This window comes from Aspergillus alliaceus (assembly GCF_009176365.1).
Source record: "Aspergillus alliaceus strain CBS 536.65 unplaced genomic scaffold BDW43scaffold_56, whole genome shotgun sequence".
Lineage (NCBI taxonomy): Eukaryota > Fungi > Ascomycota > Eurotiomycetes > Eurotiales > Aspergillaceae > Aspergillus > Aspergillus alliaceus.
In genome coordinates this window covers 225,501-241,172 of record NW_022474739.1, presented here as the reverse complement: position 1 = coordinate 241,172, position 15,672 = coordinate 225,501, and the positions used below count along the sequence as shown (strand labels likewise).

The 15,672-nt window shown below is 50.3% G+C and overlaps 6 protein-coding genes across 6 annotated transcripts; 2 read left to right on the top strand and 4 right to left on the bottom strand.

Annotated features, from left to right (window-relative positions):
- Positions 1 to 4: 4 nt before the first annotated feature.
- On the bottom strand, positions 5 to 2,053 carry BDW43DRAFT_289429 (protein translocase subunit TIM50). Its single transcript, XM_032043393.1, has 3 exons — positions 1,648 to 2,053; positions 879 to 1,589; positions 5 to 825 (listed from the first exon to the last, which is right to left on the bottom strand). Exons 1-3 carry the CDS (start codon positions 1,909 to 1,911, stop codon positions 241 to 243), a joined length of 1,560 nt encoding a protein of 519 aa, XP_031895973.1. The 5' UTR covers positions 1,912 to 2,053; the 3' UTR covers positions 5 to 240.
- Positions 2,054 to 2,216: 163 nt separating this feature from the next.
- BDW43DRAFT_197585 (uncharacterized protein) lies at positions 2,217 to 3,958 on the top strand. Its single transcript, XM_032039095.1, has 2 exons — positions 2,217 to 2,379; positions 2,439 to 3,958. The coding sequence occupies exon 2, from the start codon at positions 2,552 to 2,554 to the stop codon at positions 3,446 to 3,448; it is 897 nt and encodes a 298-aa protein (XP_031895972.1). The 5' UTR covers positions 2,217 to 2,379; positions 2,439 to 2,551; the 3' UTR covers positions 3,449 to 3,958.
- On the bottom strand, positions 3,625 to 5,297 carry BDW43DRAFT_197565 (proteasome regulatory particle lid subunit RPN11). The gene is made up of 4 exons (XM_032039094.1): positions 4,993 to 5,297; positions 4,597 to 4,850; positions 4,002 to 4,537; positions 3,625 to 3,949 (listed from the first exon to the last, which is right to left on the bottom strand). Exons 1-4 carry the CDS (start codon positions 5,059 to 5,061, stop codon positions 3,801 to 3,803), a joined length of 1,008 nt encoding a protein of 335 aa, XP_031895971.1. The 5' UTR covers positions 5,062 to 5,297; the 3' UTR covers positions 3,625 to 3,800.
- A 4-nt stretch (positions 5,298 to 5,301) lies between these two features.
- Positions 5,302 to 8,130, top strand: rpdA (histone deacetylase RPD3). Its single transcript, XM_032043392.1, has 4 exons — positions 5,302 to 5,848; positions 5,919 to 6,219; positions 6,276 to 6,817; positions 6,869 to 8,130. The coding sequence occupies exons 1-4, from the start codon at positions 5,657 to 5,659 to the stop codon at positions 7,886 to 7,888; spliced, it is 2,055 nt and encodes a 684-aa protein (XP_031895970.1). The 5' UTR covers positions 5,302 to 5,656; the 3' UTR covers positions 7,889 to 8,130.
- A 306-nt stretch (positions 8,131 to 8,436) lies between these two features.
- On the bottom strand, positions 8,437 to 11,845 carry BDW43DRAFT_303410 (uncharacterized protein; the record flags this gene model as incomplete). Its single annotated transcript, XM_032045406.1, has 2 exons — positions 8,437 to 8,549; positions 10,225 to 11,845. 2 exons carry the CDS (start codon positions 11,843 to 11,845, stop codon positions 8,437 to 8,439), a joined length of 1,734 nt encoding a protein of 577 aa, XP_031895969.1.
- Positions 11,846 to 12,339: 494 nt separating this feature from the next.
- On the bottom strand, positions 12,340 to 15,471 carry BDW43DRAFT_315302 (putative polarized growth protein (Boi2); the record flags this gene model as incomplete). Its single annotated transcript, XM_032048025.1, has 3 exons — positions 12,340 to 15,080; positions 15,163 to 15,306; positions 15,414 to 15,471. 3 exons carry the CDS (start codon positions 15,469 to 15,471, stop codon positions 12,340 to 12,342), a joined length of 2,943 nt encoding a protein of 980 aa, XP_031895968.1.
- Between the last annotated feature and the right edge of the window lie 201 nt (positions 15,472 to 15,672).

Below are 15,672 nucleotides of genomic sequence, written 5' to 3'. Positions count from 1 at the left end.
AGAGTTCAAAGGCATTAAAACTTGTAATCTCATTTATACAGAGGACAGATAATCAACCAAATGCTATTTTACAGACGACCCATGACGATGCTCAGGAGCCAAAAAAAAGTAGGAGAACCCTCTAATCATAACCCCGTCCCCCAAAACAAAAGCATTTCAGGTACACATTAGAAAGATCCGATTGGGAGAAGAGTGTTTGTTCCAAGTGACCGCCACGCGCCACAATTCTCAAGAAATCAATTACTGCTTGCCAGCGCCGAACATGCTAGTGAAGGAGCCCTTCATCTGGTCCATCTGTTCCTGTCGTGCCTTCTCCTCTTCAGCGGCCATCTCGGCCAGCCACTTCTCACCGTTTTCGCGGATCTCCTTCTCCATCATTTCGTAGTTCTTCTGACCGCGCTCACGGATCTGATCCCAGAGCATCTTACCCTGGGCAAGACCCTCGGACGGAGTCTGCTCGCCGTCCAAAGTCCGGGTGGATTTCAGTCCAAAAGCAGAAGCCAGGCTGCCCATGCTGAGTTTAGGCCGTTTTTTCTGCTCCTCGCCTAATTCCTTCTGGAAACGTTCACGCATGGCCTTCTCCCGCTTGGCAAATTCAACGGGGATATCAGTGCCCTCGAACGACTTCAGGACAGGGCGTACGTCTTCCACACCCATGCCGGCAAGGTACTCAAGCAAAGGAATCAAAGCGACCAAAGTCTTGTCCTTGGGTTCACCATTCCACTTCTTAAGAATGATGGCATTCTCCGGCTGCAAACGGGCATGTTCCTCCTTGGTGTCGATCAAGATCACCTTGGAGAGGTCACGGTTAAGGTACGCAAGATCCTAAAAAGCGGTGGTCAGTGATTCGCTTTCTGTTCCTATTCGACACGACATACCTTAATGTATTCTCCATCCTTGTACCTAGTCGCTTCCCGGAACAGTGGCCAGCGAATGATGCGGAAAGGGTCAAGTTTCCGAAGCACTTGGTCTGCCATCATACTCGGAACGCTGGTGAAGAGAACAAGCTCATAGTACTGGTTGAGGTAGCGCAGGAAATAATCCACGCCAGGTCGCTTGGCAACTCGCCATCCATGTTCACGGCTCCATTCGCTGTGCACGAGCAGATCTTCCAAACTTAACACCAAGGTGTAAGGCTGACGGAGGTTGGGATCTTCATCAGGAAGGAGCTTCGGGAAAGCGGGATCTTTATAGTAGCTAGTGAGATCGCTGAAACGAGCTTTGACGCGGTTGTACCAGAGCCCAAGGCCCCATCCTGATGGGACATCCGGATGGATCCTTTCCTCCTCCTCGGTATCCCAGTTCCGGCCCAGATAGGCGACCCCACCGGCACCCGCAAGCAAGAAAAGGGCATACATCAGGTTGGCCGTCCGGGCCCTTCGGCGATCGAGAGACGAGACATAACCATCCTTAGGGATATCGCCGCCGTGGCCATCATCTGTGTATTCGTCCGAGCGAGAAGGGTCTTCGGTAAGGTTCAGTGCAGTCGGTCCACGACCTTTCGAGCGAGCTTCTAGTTCTGCGGCGAGGGTGGATGGAATACCCTGTGTGAGGTCGGGAAGTGGTTGTTGCGGCGCAGCTTTCTCGGTCTTGTCGGGTTCAGTCAGCTATGGAAACCAGGCTCCATAGTCAGGACAAACTACTCACAGGTTCGGCGGTCTGGTTTGCTGTGTTACTTTGTGCATCCGCATTGGTATCGAATTCAGCTTGGGAAGCTGAATATTCCTGTTGCGAAGGTTGGGTCGGCTTCTCGGCTTGGGATTGCTTGATAGAATCGGGAAGCTTATATGAAGCCTTGGGCTTATTGTTCTTTGCATACCACCGAGAGTGGGTAACTGGCAAGGAGGATAAACGAAGCGTAGAGGCGAGGGCGTTGGGCCTCGTCAGAGGCAATACGGCACGGCTAAGCATAGTGAAAAGAGAGAAGGGTGATATAATTAAAAGTTTTCTTTTAAGGACAAACAAATGTACTCATGCTCTGTACACGAGAGGAGACTTGAGCAGAGGTGGAAACAGGACCTAGCGCCAGACCACTTTCACAGGTTCGATGTCTGTCGAAGTCCAACAAGATAACCGGGCGAGTTTCCAGAGCTCCGGAAAAGTTGCGCTGCTGGCGGTACGGCAAGCGGCAAGCCCCCACCGTGCAGCGCCCTATAAAATCTTCCACGTTCTGCCCGTTTCTTCTTTCTTTTTCCTTTTTTCCATATTATGAAAGTTGACACCCAGACAATTTGACCCAACACGCCTCTCTCCATGCATGATGGGTTGTATTAGCTGGGGAGACCAATGACTCCTGCACCCAAGAGCCGCAGCGAAGATTACTTGTGCAGCTGCAGCCCCGTTGGTGGGATACAAATTGTTATCACTATATAAATGGTGGTTTGATGCTCGCTACCCACCTTAAAAAGTGTATTGTGTTAATTCGGAAGTTCAGTTAGCTTACAACTGCAACAATGGCATGAAAAAAGAATACCCTTATGAAATAAAGACCTTTTCCAATAGAAATTTTCTCTGTATTTTCTTCCTTTTCTAGACTTGCGCTTCAGCTACTATGGATTCCATATCAGAAGCCCTGGAAAAGGTTCATCTCGAGAATCTGCCACAGAAACCGGATCAAGTCGAGCTGCGAGGAGAGATTGAGGAAGAGGACAGAGAGAACTTGAAAGAAACAGCCCCAGTGGAGCCATTTCGCTTCTTCGACCTACCTTCTGAGATACGTTTACGCATCTACCACATCGTTCTCTTTACCCCTCGTCGCAAGCGAGCGCTTCAGTATACCAAGGGCAGTGTGGGAGCTTCCTCGAAAAAAAACCCACCGCTATCTCCTGCATCTCACCGTATCAAGCTTTTCCTCGTTTCACGGCGGGTTCATGATGAAGCCTCCGACTACTTCTATTCCACTCAGACGTTCCGTCTCTTTCCCCTGCAGGATTATTCCCGAATGCCAACTGTCAGGATGATCCCACCTAGATATAGGCCCTCCATCTCGACTATCGAGTTAATATTAGGGTCTAGCTGGACAGCACCGCCCCGCTCTTGGACTGTCAACCGCCGCCTTGGTCTGGAAGAAATGGTTCGTGCTCGTACATTCAAGGTTTTCATTGAAGTCGATCCATCACACCCGGTTTTTGAGGGCTTCCGACTTTCTAAGAATTTCTACACTGATTTTTCCGGTGGAATACTTCGCGATGTTCTCGCTAGAATGCCCAACTTGGAGCATGTGGAATTTGACGGATGGCCATCTGTCCGCAAGAACGGGGCGTTGATGCAGCGTCTGCTCGAAGAAACCAGAATAGCCAAGAAGAAAATTGCTTGGGGTCCCGAACGCGGGTGGACGGATTTCGATGAGGAAGACATGGACAAGCCCATGGTTTACGAGCTGAAGTCAGTGATTGAGCGTGACCAAAACAAAGACTCTCACCAGAGCGATTCTTTGTTTGGGCCCTGAAATCTCTCGCTATTCTGTCCATTGATATCTTCTAATGGCCCTAATGATAGAGAGTAACATGTATACATCCATCGGTATATAGTTCAATATATGCCCGGTGATTATTGCATTGGGCCCTAATTTCCAAAAAAGACAGCAAGATTTATGACGATTTTTGTACTCCTAAGCGGATCGTACAATTGAGCCCACCAAATAATTCCTTGTACAGTGACTGACTGGTATGGTATGAGTTGGAACGTCATTTATTTATAGTTGTCTCCGTGCATGATGGTTGTCTCTATGATGCAGGACTACTACTGTCCTGATTCCCAGACAGTTATTAAGATACACCTCCTAACTGCTGGCGAATCATCTATAGGTCTTCGTCCACATCCATACCGGCACCGTTCTGAGCTTCTTTTCCGTTTGATTGCCGGGCCACTGAGGCCTCCTTATCAATCATCTGCCGCGAGACCGCGACAATATTATCTTCAATCAGCTGTTGGCTTACATCTTCGATGTCTAGAGCAATGGTTAATATTAATTAGAGTAACAAGAGTAGAATATAACGTACGCTTCTTGGGGTCAACCTTTCCGACGTATCTCGTCTTGAGTTGATCCTTGGTGAGCTCTGTCTCTTCCTTAACCCGCTTTTCATACCCCTCGGCAAGACTGACGAGCTGCTTCATCTGATCAACGTTGTGCTGACCTTCCTCATGGAAATCCTTCATTTGTAATGCTTCCGTCCAGACATGCTTATGCAGATTCATCAACATATTTTCTTCCAACCCTGTCTTGCGGTAGTTGATAGCGATGCTGTAGTAGTGCCTGTTAAGACCGTGGATAAGTGCCTGGATCGACGGCTTATTCAGGTGGCCCAAGTTAGATGTTGTTTGCCGAGGTTCCTGGCCCATGACCACAGTCTGGGGCTGAATGAGACGGAAGGCATCAATAACAACTTTACCCTTGACGGACTGGATGGGGTCGACGACCACGGCGACAGCGCGCGGGGTAAGCTGCTCGAAAGATTGCTGGGTGTTGATATCGACAGACGAGAGCCAGCAACCAAAACCAGGGTGGGAGTGATACCAGCCAACGACAGTCTCTGGCCTGCATCATTCAGAATCAGCATATGCCTAGATAAGGTCAGGTGCCCGAGCGATGCTTACCGTCCTGTTTGGCGAAGCATATCCATCATCTTAGTCTGGAACACGGGGTCCACGGCTTCAACACTGACACCAGTACCACTCTGAGGCATTGCGAATACATCAACCACTCGAACTGTATATTCATCCACGAACTCTCCCAACATCAAACCCATGACTTCCATAGGCACACCTGCCCGACCATGTCGCAACATCTTCAATAGAGCCAGCGATGAAATATGTACGGTTTCGGAGTTATCGATCAGGTTAGGAGTATCCTAGAGAGGAACATATCAGCACAATAGCTTCGCAGCAGGTGTAATATATAGAGAGGTCCAATGGCGTACGGCACTGCGTGAGATACCCGGGAAGAACCATCCCAATAGAACAGTGGTTAAGCAATGTCAAGGTTGGACTTACACCACCAGGGGCCGCACCCCCCATGCCCATACTTTGGGCGGCTTGAAGCATCCGACCAAGTCGCTCCATTGCTGCTGACGGGATGTGAGTTATTGGAGAAAGAGATACAGAACAGGTCAAGAATAGTAGCTTCCTATACAGAAACTCCGAATAGCAAATGAGTGACTCAGAGTATCAGAGGGTGGCGACGTATGAGGAAGCTCGCAAAGGGAGGTATAATGGAGTAATGTGGGAAAAAAGAGATGAATGCAGACGATAAGAGATGGAAGTTGGAGGTGAAGCCGCAGTTGAGCTCCAAGCCTGACTGACGAAGGCGGTGGGCGCAGCTTTGGACCGTTAATTGGCGTTTCCGCCTTTCGCTCCCCTTCGCTTCAACCTTTGTTCCTCGTTCTCCCCGGCCATGGGAATGCGGTCTAGTCAAACATCACAATTTCTTTGATTTTGCCAGTTACCCTCCCCTCTCTTTGCTCGATAAGGCGCTCTAATTTCTGGATCTAAATTCCAAGTATTTGGAGCCCTTTCCTTGTCTTTAGCCCTTCTTAGACTACATCTTCATCTAACATCGACATTCAAACCGAGAAATCGCCGTGCTCAAGGCATATATTTCCTATTTTCCTTTCGAGTGAAGTTGACGGGTGCTCCCTCCCATAAACCGTCATCCAGAATGACCTCCTTAGCCCCTCTGGACCCGATCAATGTCAACGGGTCAGATCGTGGCAAGAAAGTCGCATATTTCTACGACTCCGATGTGGGTAACTATGCCTACGTCTCGGGTCACCCAATGAAGCCTCATCGCATAAGGATGACGCATAGCTTGGTCATGAATTATGGCCTCTATAAAAAAATGGAAATTTATGTGAGTAACTACCGCCCTAGGTTACTGCATACCGTACAACATCATCCTTGCTAACGTTAAAACTTCGTAGCGCGCAAAACCAGCATCGAAATACGAGATGACCCAATTCCACACGGATGAATATATCGACTTCCTTTCCAAAGTAACGCCGGATAATATGGACTCTTTTGCTAAGGAGCAAAGCAAGTATAACGTCGGTGATGATTGTCCTGTTTTCGACGGTCTGTTTGAATTCTGCGGAATCAGCGCGGGAGGTAGTATGGAGGGCGCAGCGCGACTTAATCGTAATAAATGCGACATTGCTGTCAATTGGGCTGGTGGTCTTCACCATGCGAAGAAGAGTGAAGCAAGTGGTTTCTGCTACGTAAATGGTAATAACGAAACATGGCTTGACAATTACAGAGACTTGCTAACAGGATCTACATAGATATTGTCCTAGGTATTCTCGAATTGTTGCGCTTCAAGCAACGAGTGCTGTACGTCGACATTGATGTCCATCATGGCGACGGCGTTGAAGAAGCTTTCTACACTACAGATCGAGTTATGACTGTCTCTTTCCACAAGTACGGCGAGTACTTTCCCGGAACTGGCGAGCTCCGCGATATAGGTGTAGGCCAAGGTAAATACTACGCTGTCAACTTCCCGCTTCGCGACGGTATCGACGATGTCTCTTATAAGAGTATCTTTGAGCCTGTCATCAAGAGCGTCATGGAATGGTATCGGCCAGAAGCTGTGGTTCTTCAGTGTGGTGGAGACAGTCTCTCGGGCGATCGTTTGGGATGCTTCAACCTTAGTATGAGAGGTCATGCCAACTGTGTCAACTTCATCAAGAGCTTCAATCTTCCCACCTTGATTCTTGGCGGAGGAGGTTACACGATGCGCAACGTTGCACGAACCTGGGCGTTTGAAACCGGTATTCTTGTTGGGGATCCTCTGGGATCCGACCTTCCATATAATGATTACTATGAAGTGAGTTCATCTCCCTAAATATGTTCTGTTAGAAGATACTAACCTAAACAGTACTTTGCTCCGGATTATGAGTTGGATGTGCGGCCATCGAATATGGATAACGCCAATACGAAAGAATATCTTGACAAGATTCGCGTGCAAGTGGTCGAGAATCTTAAGCGAACTTCTTTTGCTCCCTCTGTACAGATGACAGACGTACCGCGCGATCCTCTTGTAGAAGGCATGGATGATGAAGCGGACGCGATTCTGGACGACCTGGATGAGGATGAGAATAAGGACAAGCGCTTCACCAAGCGGCGATTCGACCAATATGTTGAGAAGCCAGGTGAACTTAGTGACAGCGAAGACGAAGAAGAGAATGCGGCCAACGGAATCCGTCGCCAACCTAACGCTTTGAAACGCAGGGACCACGTCAATTACCGGAATCTTGATGTCGACTCTGGACTAGAGAGCGGGATTGCTACCCCTGCAGAGGCTTCTTCGGTGCCTGACGATGACATGGATACTACCGCCGATGCGAAGATGGGCGATGCCCCACTGACTGAAACTGAGGCGCCCGCAACCCCGTCCATTGCTGAGGCACCATCAAGGGCTGAAGAGGCATCAGCAACAGAACAGACGGAAATGGCCATTGATGGTCAAGAGCAAACCGCCCTTTCTGCACCCATATCTCGCCAGCCATCTCCCAAGGCACAGGATGAGGATACCGCCATGGAAGATGCAGACGAGGCAGCGCCTGAGACGGAGCAGCAAGAGCAACCTGTAGTGCCAAGTGAGGCACAAGTGGAAGAGAAGCAGCCTGCCGAAGAACCGCTGGCTACGGACAAACCTGCAATGCAACCGTCCTCTCCAGCCAGAGCACAATCTCCTCGGAAGGAGTCCACGGAGGAGCCGAAAAAGGCAGAGGCGGGTGAGACAGCAGAAACGGTTGAAACAAACGAGTCCAACGACAAGGGTTCAGAAGCTCCTAAGGATGAGCCTGAGCCGACCAAGGCGGACCAGGAATCATCTAAGGAAGCAAAGGAACCCAACAATGAGCCTCAGGGGGAGCCTACCAAGAGTGAAGCATAGTCTTCGCTTTGTAGAAGCGTTTTGTTTAGGTTCCGGGCGCAAGGGCTGGCAATATGGTGTTTAGGTTATTGCATCCATGAAGGAGGGTATTTTGCTATGTCTCATGTCTTTTCCACGTTGGTTCACCATATCACTTTCTCATTTTGTAGTTTGAGCAATCCTTTTTTTTAATACATGTATCATGCACCATGCATATATTGGCTAAGTCTCTAAAAATCAAATGGATACATATTTTATCAAAAGTTTTACCTTTAAGAACGAAGTCCAGTTGGAGATATGGATCTAGGTATTCTATCCATACCTAGCATCGAGGTACGACAATTACTAGAAGCACCTGACCCTATCATTACCTAATCCACTCTATCCCAAAAGAGGTATAGCCTATCGGCTGAGCCCTAACTCACCATGGAGCCCCAACGGACCAATAGCACCGAGACGCCAAGATTTTACCCACGACACACTAAGCGAGAAAGCAATTCGGAAACCCGTGTATTCCCTCGTCACGTCGCCTGATCCCTCTCGACCTTCGTCGCCCCCTTCGCCAATTTCTAGTATCCGACACCGTTTACGTGATACACAGCCAAGATGTCTGGAAGAGGGTGAGTTTTGCTGGCCTTTTTCTGCGTGGTTCGACTTCGAGCGAAGGAAGTGTGATGGTGGTCTGAGTTATCGATCCGGATATGTGGGCTAGATAAATACGACAGGAGGACTATCAATGATCAGGAAGGAAGGAAGGGAAGGACAAGACCGGAGGACAGAACTCGCACTGGTGACAAGAGAAAAAAAATGAAAGACAGAAGAATCAGCATCAAACCAGGGAGATAACTCAGACTGCGGGGAGATTGTGAAAGAACCAACAAACGTTTTTTGGGCTCTTTTAGCGAACACAAATTTCTATACACTTGGACATAGTGCTAACGAATCGCTATTTAATAGTCGTGGTTCCTCCGGCAACAAGCTGAAGATGTCGCTCGGTCTGCCTTGGTACGTCGAAACTCGATCCCAATCGAATACCTGTCGAGACGGAAAAGAAATCAAAACCCCATCCATACCGCTCCATATATGATCCAAACCGACAGTCACAAGGAAGGAGAAAGAAACTAATTAGTTTATGCTTACAGTGGCGCCGTTCTGAACTGCTGCGACAACTCCGGTGCCCGTAACCTTTACATCATCTCCGTTAAGGGTACCGGTGCCCGCCTCAACCGTCTCCCCGCCGCTGGTGTCGGTGACATGGTCATGGCCACCGTCAAGAAGGGAAAGCCCGAGCTCCGGAAGAAGGTCATGCCCGCCGTTGTTGTCCGTCAGAGCAAGCCCTGGAGACGCCCCGACGGTATCTTCCTCTACTTCGAGGACAATGCTGGTGTCGTACGTTTTTAACCTTTTTCCTTCTATTCTCTCGTGATCATTCGGATACGAGATACGATTCCTGGGTGCGCAAAGGAGTCACGTTACTAACAAATGAATCTACAGATCGTCAACGCCAAGGGTGAGATGAAGGGATCCGCTATCACCGGCCCTGTTGGAAAGGAGGCTGCTGAGCTCTGGCCTGTAAGAAATCCATCCTCACACCCTACTTTCCTACTCGAAGGATCGAAACTAACTATCATTCTCAATAGCGTATTGCTTCCAACTCCGGTGTTGTCATGTAAACGAAGGGAACCGTCTTGGAAAATATTAAAGGAAATAGTTCGATACCAAGCAGGGGAATCAAATCAAATTCGTTTTGGGTGCAACTATGAACGGGAAACGAAAACTAGGAACGACCGGATGTTAATTTCAAAGCCGCGAGTTTCGTCACTTCAATTTCCTCAATGACGTGTTTCTTTTTGTCTCTTATATGGCGACTCGGAATATAAAAATTCAGAAAATCGGGGCTTCCTTCTTACTCCTATTTCCCCTTGAGGGTAGTTGCGTCGTATTGGCTGTAGATGGTTTTTCGAACCGGCTGGTTACCTATTGATGATGGCGCTGGGACGGTTGTTGGCATCTGTCGTTTGGACAATCTACTAGGTAATTTAGTCGTTGGTCTAGCCCAGCAGAGACGTTGGATGTGTTTGTCTCGTGGATCATTCGACGCAATGGTAGAGTATCATTTTGGATGAAGTCGTACTATACAAGCCCATAAGTGCATCACCCATTTCCCAATGTATTAAGTACAAGAAGTCTATATAACCGGTGTCCCCTTTTAAGAACCTTGGTTGTCAGCACTAAGCCTTTCCAAAAGACTATCTGTTCCCCAAATGATCAATTGCGATACCTCTAATTCCTCTTCTTCTCCTGTCCAACCTGGATCTTCTTTGTACGAGTAATCTTCACCAGCTTCGACTGGATACCAGCAGCTATATAGCCCAGAAGAAGAATACAAGCCACCAGATCAACGATATGCACCGCCCACCAGATATGCTGCACGCCAGCCATGCACATAGTGATCTCATACTGCCATTCGTTGACAGCAGTATTGAACCACAAAGAAAGCAGACCAGCGTTACCACCGTATTCGCCCATCATAGAGCGAAGGGTGACTTCTCTAATTGAGGGCGTAAAGTTATCGACAGCGCCGGGGGCATAGCGTTTTACATCCCATTTCCAAAACTGGGACTTAAAGTCCTCGTCGGTTGTTGGGTCGACTGTTCGGTTCACAAAGTGGACCACGTCACAACCGGTGTGGTCGTGGCCTGTGAGGATGAGCCCATTCCGTCCCCATCCTCCGGCCGGAGCGGTTTCGTCCCCGGTCATGCCGAAGATCCCCTGAAGGACTCCGCCGGTGCTGAGGTGGTCGCTGAGGTGGTTCTGTTCTTTCAGGCCCCCGGCCTTGAAGCGCGGTACGCCGTCGGGGCCGTCCTCATCGTCTGATTCGTGGAATGTAAAGTAAGGTCCGTCAGTGCATATACCCTCCTGCTTGTGTAGAGGGAGATGGGTAAGAAGGAGGGTAAACGTCGTCCGGTCTTCCACAGGGTAAGAGCGATGCGAAATGAGATCGTTGATGTAGACATAACTATGCGACTGAACGTCAGAGGACAGGGCCGGTGAATCGAGGGTCAGGGTATTCAGAATGATCAGATGCAGAGTGGGAGGAGCAACAGTCGAGTTATCAATGTCAACTTGGTCCAGTGGGTACTGGAATCGCACATCCCAGTTCGCACGGCCGAACACGCGCTCGAACCGCTCAATCCGTGCTTCACTTGAGTCCCCGGAATACCCAACGTCATGGTTCCCCACGATGTTGATGATCTTCCGGTCCCATGTCGAATGCGTGGCGTTCAGTCTCTCCAGTCCGCTGCTCGTCTCCTCGCTACCGCTATAGTTCCTTGCACCGGTGGCTGTAATGTCATCACTGATCCGCTCCCCACCCTTGAAGACCCGTTCCCAGTATCTGCGGCCGCGCCGCTCGAACTCCTCATCCGTCACCCATTGGCTCCCAATCAGGTCACCCAAGACCGCGACGTGCGTTGGGCGACTCCACCAATGCAGTGTGCGGTATATATGTGCGAGGTAGTAGTCGTTGCCCAATAAATCGAGCCGTTTCCGAACTGCACGTAATGCGCGAGGGATGTCCTCATCCACGAGGAAGCGCAATGCGGTTGAGACGGCGGTGAGAATTTGGCGAGGGTTAACAGGCTGCGTCTCATTCACCGATGATTTCACAGTCACCCAGTGATGTTGAATCCGGGCCAAAAGTTCATCTTCGGGTTTTGGGAGGGAGCTGTCGCCTTCTAGCTGGGGATCTGCTAGGACCAGGAGTCTGAAGGTCGCAGGGTCCTCGGCGGACTGCGGTGAGAAGTGTTGGCGGAGTACATTGAAAAATGAATTCGAGATTAAGCCTCTACGGTCACCCTTGGGCAGCGGGAAAGCACAGCCATGGAAGGCCGGGTAGAGGTAGAGATACACACTGCTTGCTACGGCCAGCGGAAGGAGAAGGCAGAGCACGCGGGAAAGGAGCCGGCGGAGGGACATAGTCTCTTCTGATTTCACAGCAAAGTCATGTCAACTGAATCGTATTTCATCTTGTTGCTAAAAGAAAAGTAAAGGAGTCAAATGTGAAGTTTAAAACGACGTGCCAATTTGTGTCGTGAGGGTTTTTTGACCCGCGGGTGATCATCGTTTTATGTTTATGTTATGGAGCCCATTCTGACCGCAAATGCCGGTGATAAAATTTGCCTTAATTTTAGACAACGATCCAGACTCTCCACAATCCGAAAAGGAATACTGGGCACCGTTATTCTCCGGCTCCTGGCCTACGAAAAGATAGATATAACATAATACCCCTAGTCAATGTCGGAAGAGGCGACAGTGTATTAATATATCAAAAAAAAATTAAGGTGGAAGAATGTAAGCTGAAGTTAAAGAAATAATCCAAATGGGGTATATCACATAAAACGCCAAAAAGTCCAGTAGCATTCAAAGCAAAGCAGAGCTCCCAATGTGGGATTTGTCTTCGTGGAACCCGATCAATCGATTTTCGCAACAGATTCAGGAAACAAAGGGAGCGGTCCAACATCAAGGCCGTCGAGAGGGCTCGGTGGTCGATCCTCCTTGCCGTCATGCCGGTGGGCTGGCACTTGGTCATTCCCAAGACCTTGGATCATCAAGCCACTTCCCTCTTCTGCCGTGGTTGTCGGATGTTCGTCTTTCACCTCGGTTCCCTGGGTGGCAGGAGTTGCCATTAGCGCCGGGGGCCGCTGGTTCATCAGACGAGCTTCCTTAAGACTAATGGTCTTCTGTTTATTCGTAGTCTCCACGGGGAGCTCCATATCCCGTTCAATGGTAGCCTTCATCAATGCGGCCATCCACAAGCGACCTTCCTGCACACTATCGACCTGGAAATAATGGATGGCAGGCTTTGTAAACTGCACCGTGCGAGAAGTACCGGATTTTGGCGGTACGAGTTTGTAGAAAAAGGGGCCATCTCCCCCAGCCTTAGAACCGCGGAGAGAAGATTCAGAGCCCGAGGCTTTATCGGAGGAAGGGCCATCGATATTAGATCCAGACGGAGAAGTCGGAGAAGCCGTGGAGCCAGTGAGTGTAGCATGCAGGGCGACGATTGGGTCGTTGTCCGCGCGGAGCACACGGTGAGCGGTAATGTCGATTAGACCACGTTCCTCGGTATCATTCTCCGAGTAGTAATACGAGAGACGGCGGCCGCGCAAGACAAAGAGACGAGGCTTCCACGTCGTCATCAAGTTCGAAGACTTTTTCTTCATCCATCCCGAATAATCGCAGCCTTGCATCTGCTCCTTCGGGGACTTCTTCTCCAGCCCGCGAGTGTAAGCGCTTGTATCCTTCTTCGACTTGGTCCCGGACCTACGGGTGCGCGCGCGTGGCAAGGGAGCACCGCTTTCTACAGCTTTTCCCGAACCATCCGTGCTATGTCGTTCCGAGCTCTTTGTAGTCGAGGGTGTTGTCGACCCGGTTCTGGCGGAGGGCGACTCGGCTTCCTTGCTAGGAGAAGGGGGAGCGACGGATGTATCGATACCTTTAACGGCCTCGGACATGGCACGGAGACCGACAGCCCGTCGGAACTTGGGCCCGGCATTCTTGATGCCCTGAAGCGGCAAAGGGCTCGAGCGGTGGGACGACTCCTGGTCATGTTTCCCACCCAGCGAAAACGCGGCAAAGAACCCCGAACTAGTAGACTTCTCCTCCACAGATGCCGGGTTGGATGACCGCTGGCAGTGTCGATCCGTGGCCCGTGTGCTCAAGCTCCTAAAACGACCCTTGGGTGGGGAAGCCTTCACTGCAGGAGGTGTAGTTAGGACTGCATCCCTGATGGAATCAGCACTATTGATGCGCGAGTGGCGTTTGCTGACTTTGAGCTTGAACTGCTCGTCAGGGATGCTAGAGGGCGTAGAGATACTGCCGTGGGCAGAGCTTCGCTTCTGTAGGACGCGCCGGTTCTTCCGAATATCTCCCTCCGGGCCCGAGAAGTAGCCCCGATCTAAATCATCGCTAACCACAGTAGCCGCGTCCGATCCATTTGGCTCCGCCCCATGAAATATAGCATGGAGCGGAGGAGTTTCGCTTGGTGCTCCGATCGCCGTTCCCGGACGTCGTTGAGAACCCGAAGAACTATGTAGGGTCCAACCTCGATCAAACGAGCCCTTCTTATGATGGCCGGCAGGAGAGGAATCGCCCACGCCCGAGTACCGATTGGTTGCATCGATCGAAGAATGACGCCGCGAATGATTGATCTCACGAACTGACGCAGCCGACGGTCTCCTCGAGTGGTCCATCCATCCTGGAGCCTGTGGCGTCAAGGGGGATCCCGTGCTCGTCTGCATAGTGCTACTGATGAGCCGTGGGTGTTGGGTGGAGCTGGTTGATCCTCTCAGAGTGGGTATCCTGGGAAAGAGAGGGCCAGTGTGACCTGCGCGACTAGGAGCTCGTTCATCCTGAGGGGTAGCGAAGGATGAGCCGCGGGACGACTGCTGTTGCTGGATGCCTTTTACTTCTTCCTGGAACGCTTTGATTTTGTGCCATGTCTTCAGTCTCCGACCCATCACCCCAAAATCGAATTCTTTCATGAAGAGGAAATCCTGGTTCATGTCCAGAATTACATCACCAGTGATCTCCTGTTCATCAAAAATGTCACAGTGTTTAGCTTCAATTCCCAGTTGGCGTAGATGTTTCGTCGTCTCGGTATGGTTCCATCGGCGGACTTCTTCTTCCGTGGGTTGTCTTTCTTCCTCTTCATCGGTTTCATGCCCGTTGATGTAAGACATTCGGTGCTCGAACGTGCTGCTGTATTCGCTTGCGGAGTCGTTCACCGTCTTCGAATCTTGAGAGGCGGTTACACTGTGGCGAGGAGTGCTGAGGTCGGTGATATGCTCATCAATGACACTCAGAGTCTCGTTCATCACCGGGCTGTCCTGGCCATTCAAATGACCATCAATGGATTGTCGGATGGTCTTCTGGATATCGATAGCCATTTTGGAGGTCGGTAATGGCGAGGAGCTGGACCTCTGCTGCTGTGTTGGGGAGGGTGTCGGGGCGATTACGATATTGTCTGTATCTGGCACGCTCATATCCGACGTGCTGGCACGGCGAGACGCTTGGGGGGTAGATTCGCCACTAATGGGTGAAGCCACTAGATCCTGTCCCATCACATTATGGATGTCGGTCTTCAACGTAGTTGATTCAAGAGTATCTTTCTGCGGTCGGATGGGAATCCTCGGGGCAACGGTAGTATATACTGGTGGAATGGGCCTTCCGTTAGCGACACTTCCTTTCTGGTAGAAGGCTGTGTGTGTGTGTGTGTATGGGTGGAGTTCTACCTCCAGGGAAGAGACCCTGTGTCCCCGTGTTTAAATCCTTTCCGAGATACCATCCATCACCAAAACCATCATCTAACTCGACTAGCTCAATTTTCTCCCCGCGGCGCAAGGTGAGCTCGTCCGGCCCACGAGCCTCAAAATCATCTGCCAATCCGGTCAGTTTTGTCGAATACACTAAGTGTCGCAAAGAAAGAAAAGAAAAGAAAAGAAAATGAAGAAGGAATGTTTGCGACCGCAGTCGGATCACTCACGAACTACCAGGAGCAAGTCTCCGGGATGAACATTGCGGGGAGGCGTTGTGAGAGCCATTGGAGGTCTTTCCCCGACGATAATGAAGTTAAAAAAGCCAGAGTGGGGTCAAACGTCACAGAGCGCAATGGTCAGCAACGGAGGGATTGCGCAGGACATGGGGGCCGCAACCCTGGCGGGAAATAGTTAAAAACCACGAGGGCGTGAGAATGGCTGGGATATCGATCGTCGCAGCAAGGAAGGCTGGGGGAAGTGAATGGA

Excerpts from the sequence above, each read along its gene's own strand:
- BDW43DRAFT_289429 (XM_032043393.1), bottom strand. The coding sequence starts at position 1,911 with ATGCTTAGCCGTGCCGTATTGCCTCTGACGAGGCCCAACGCCCTCGCC. Across the intron at positions 1,590-1,647 it reads CAAACCAGACCGCCGAACCT|ACCGAGAAAGCTGCGCCGCA; the intron begins GTGAGTAGTTTG and ends GAACCCGACAAG. Across the intron at positions 826-878 it reads AGGATGGAGAATACATTAAG|GATCTTGCGTACCTTAACCG; the intron begins GTATGTCGTGTC and ends ACCGCTTTTTAG.
- BDW43DRAFT_197585 (XM_032039095.1), top strand. The coding sequence starts at position 2,552 with ATGGATTCCATATCAGAAGCCCTGGAAAAGGTTCATCTCGAGAATCTG.
- BDW43DRAFT_197565 (XM_032039094.1), bottom strand. The coding sequence starts at position 5,061 with ATGGAGCGACTTGGTCGGATGCTTCAAGCCGCCCAAAGTATGGGCATG. Across the intron at positions 4,538-4,596 it reads ATGCTTCGCCAAACAGGACG|GCCAGAGACTGTCGTTGGCT; the intron begins GTAAGCATCGCT and ends TGAATGATGCAG. Across the intron at positions 3,950-4,001 it reads AAAGGTTGACCCCAAGAAGC|ACATCGAAGATGTAAGCCAA; the intron begins GTACGTTATATT and ends CCATTGCTCTAG.
- rpdA (XM_032043392.1), top strand. The coding sequence starts at position 5,657 with ATGACCTCCTTAGCCCCTCTGGACCCGATCAATGTCAACGGGTCAGAT. Across the intron at positions 5,849-5,918 it reads ATAAAAAAATGGAAATTTAT|CGCGCAAAACCAGCATCGAA; the intron begins GTGAGTAACTAC and ends AAAACTTCGTAG. Across the intron at positions 6,818-6,868 it reads CATATAATGATTACTATGAA|TACTTTGCTCCGGATTATGA; the intron begins GTGAGTTCATCT and ends TAACCTAAACAG.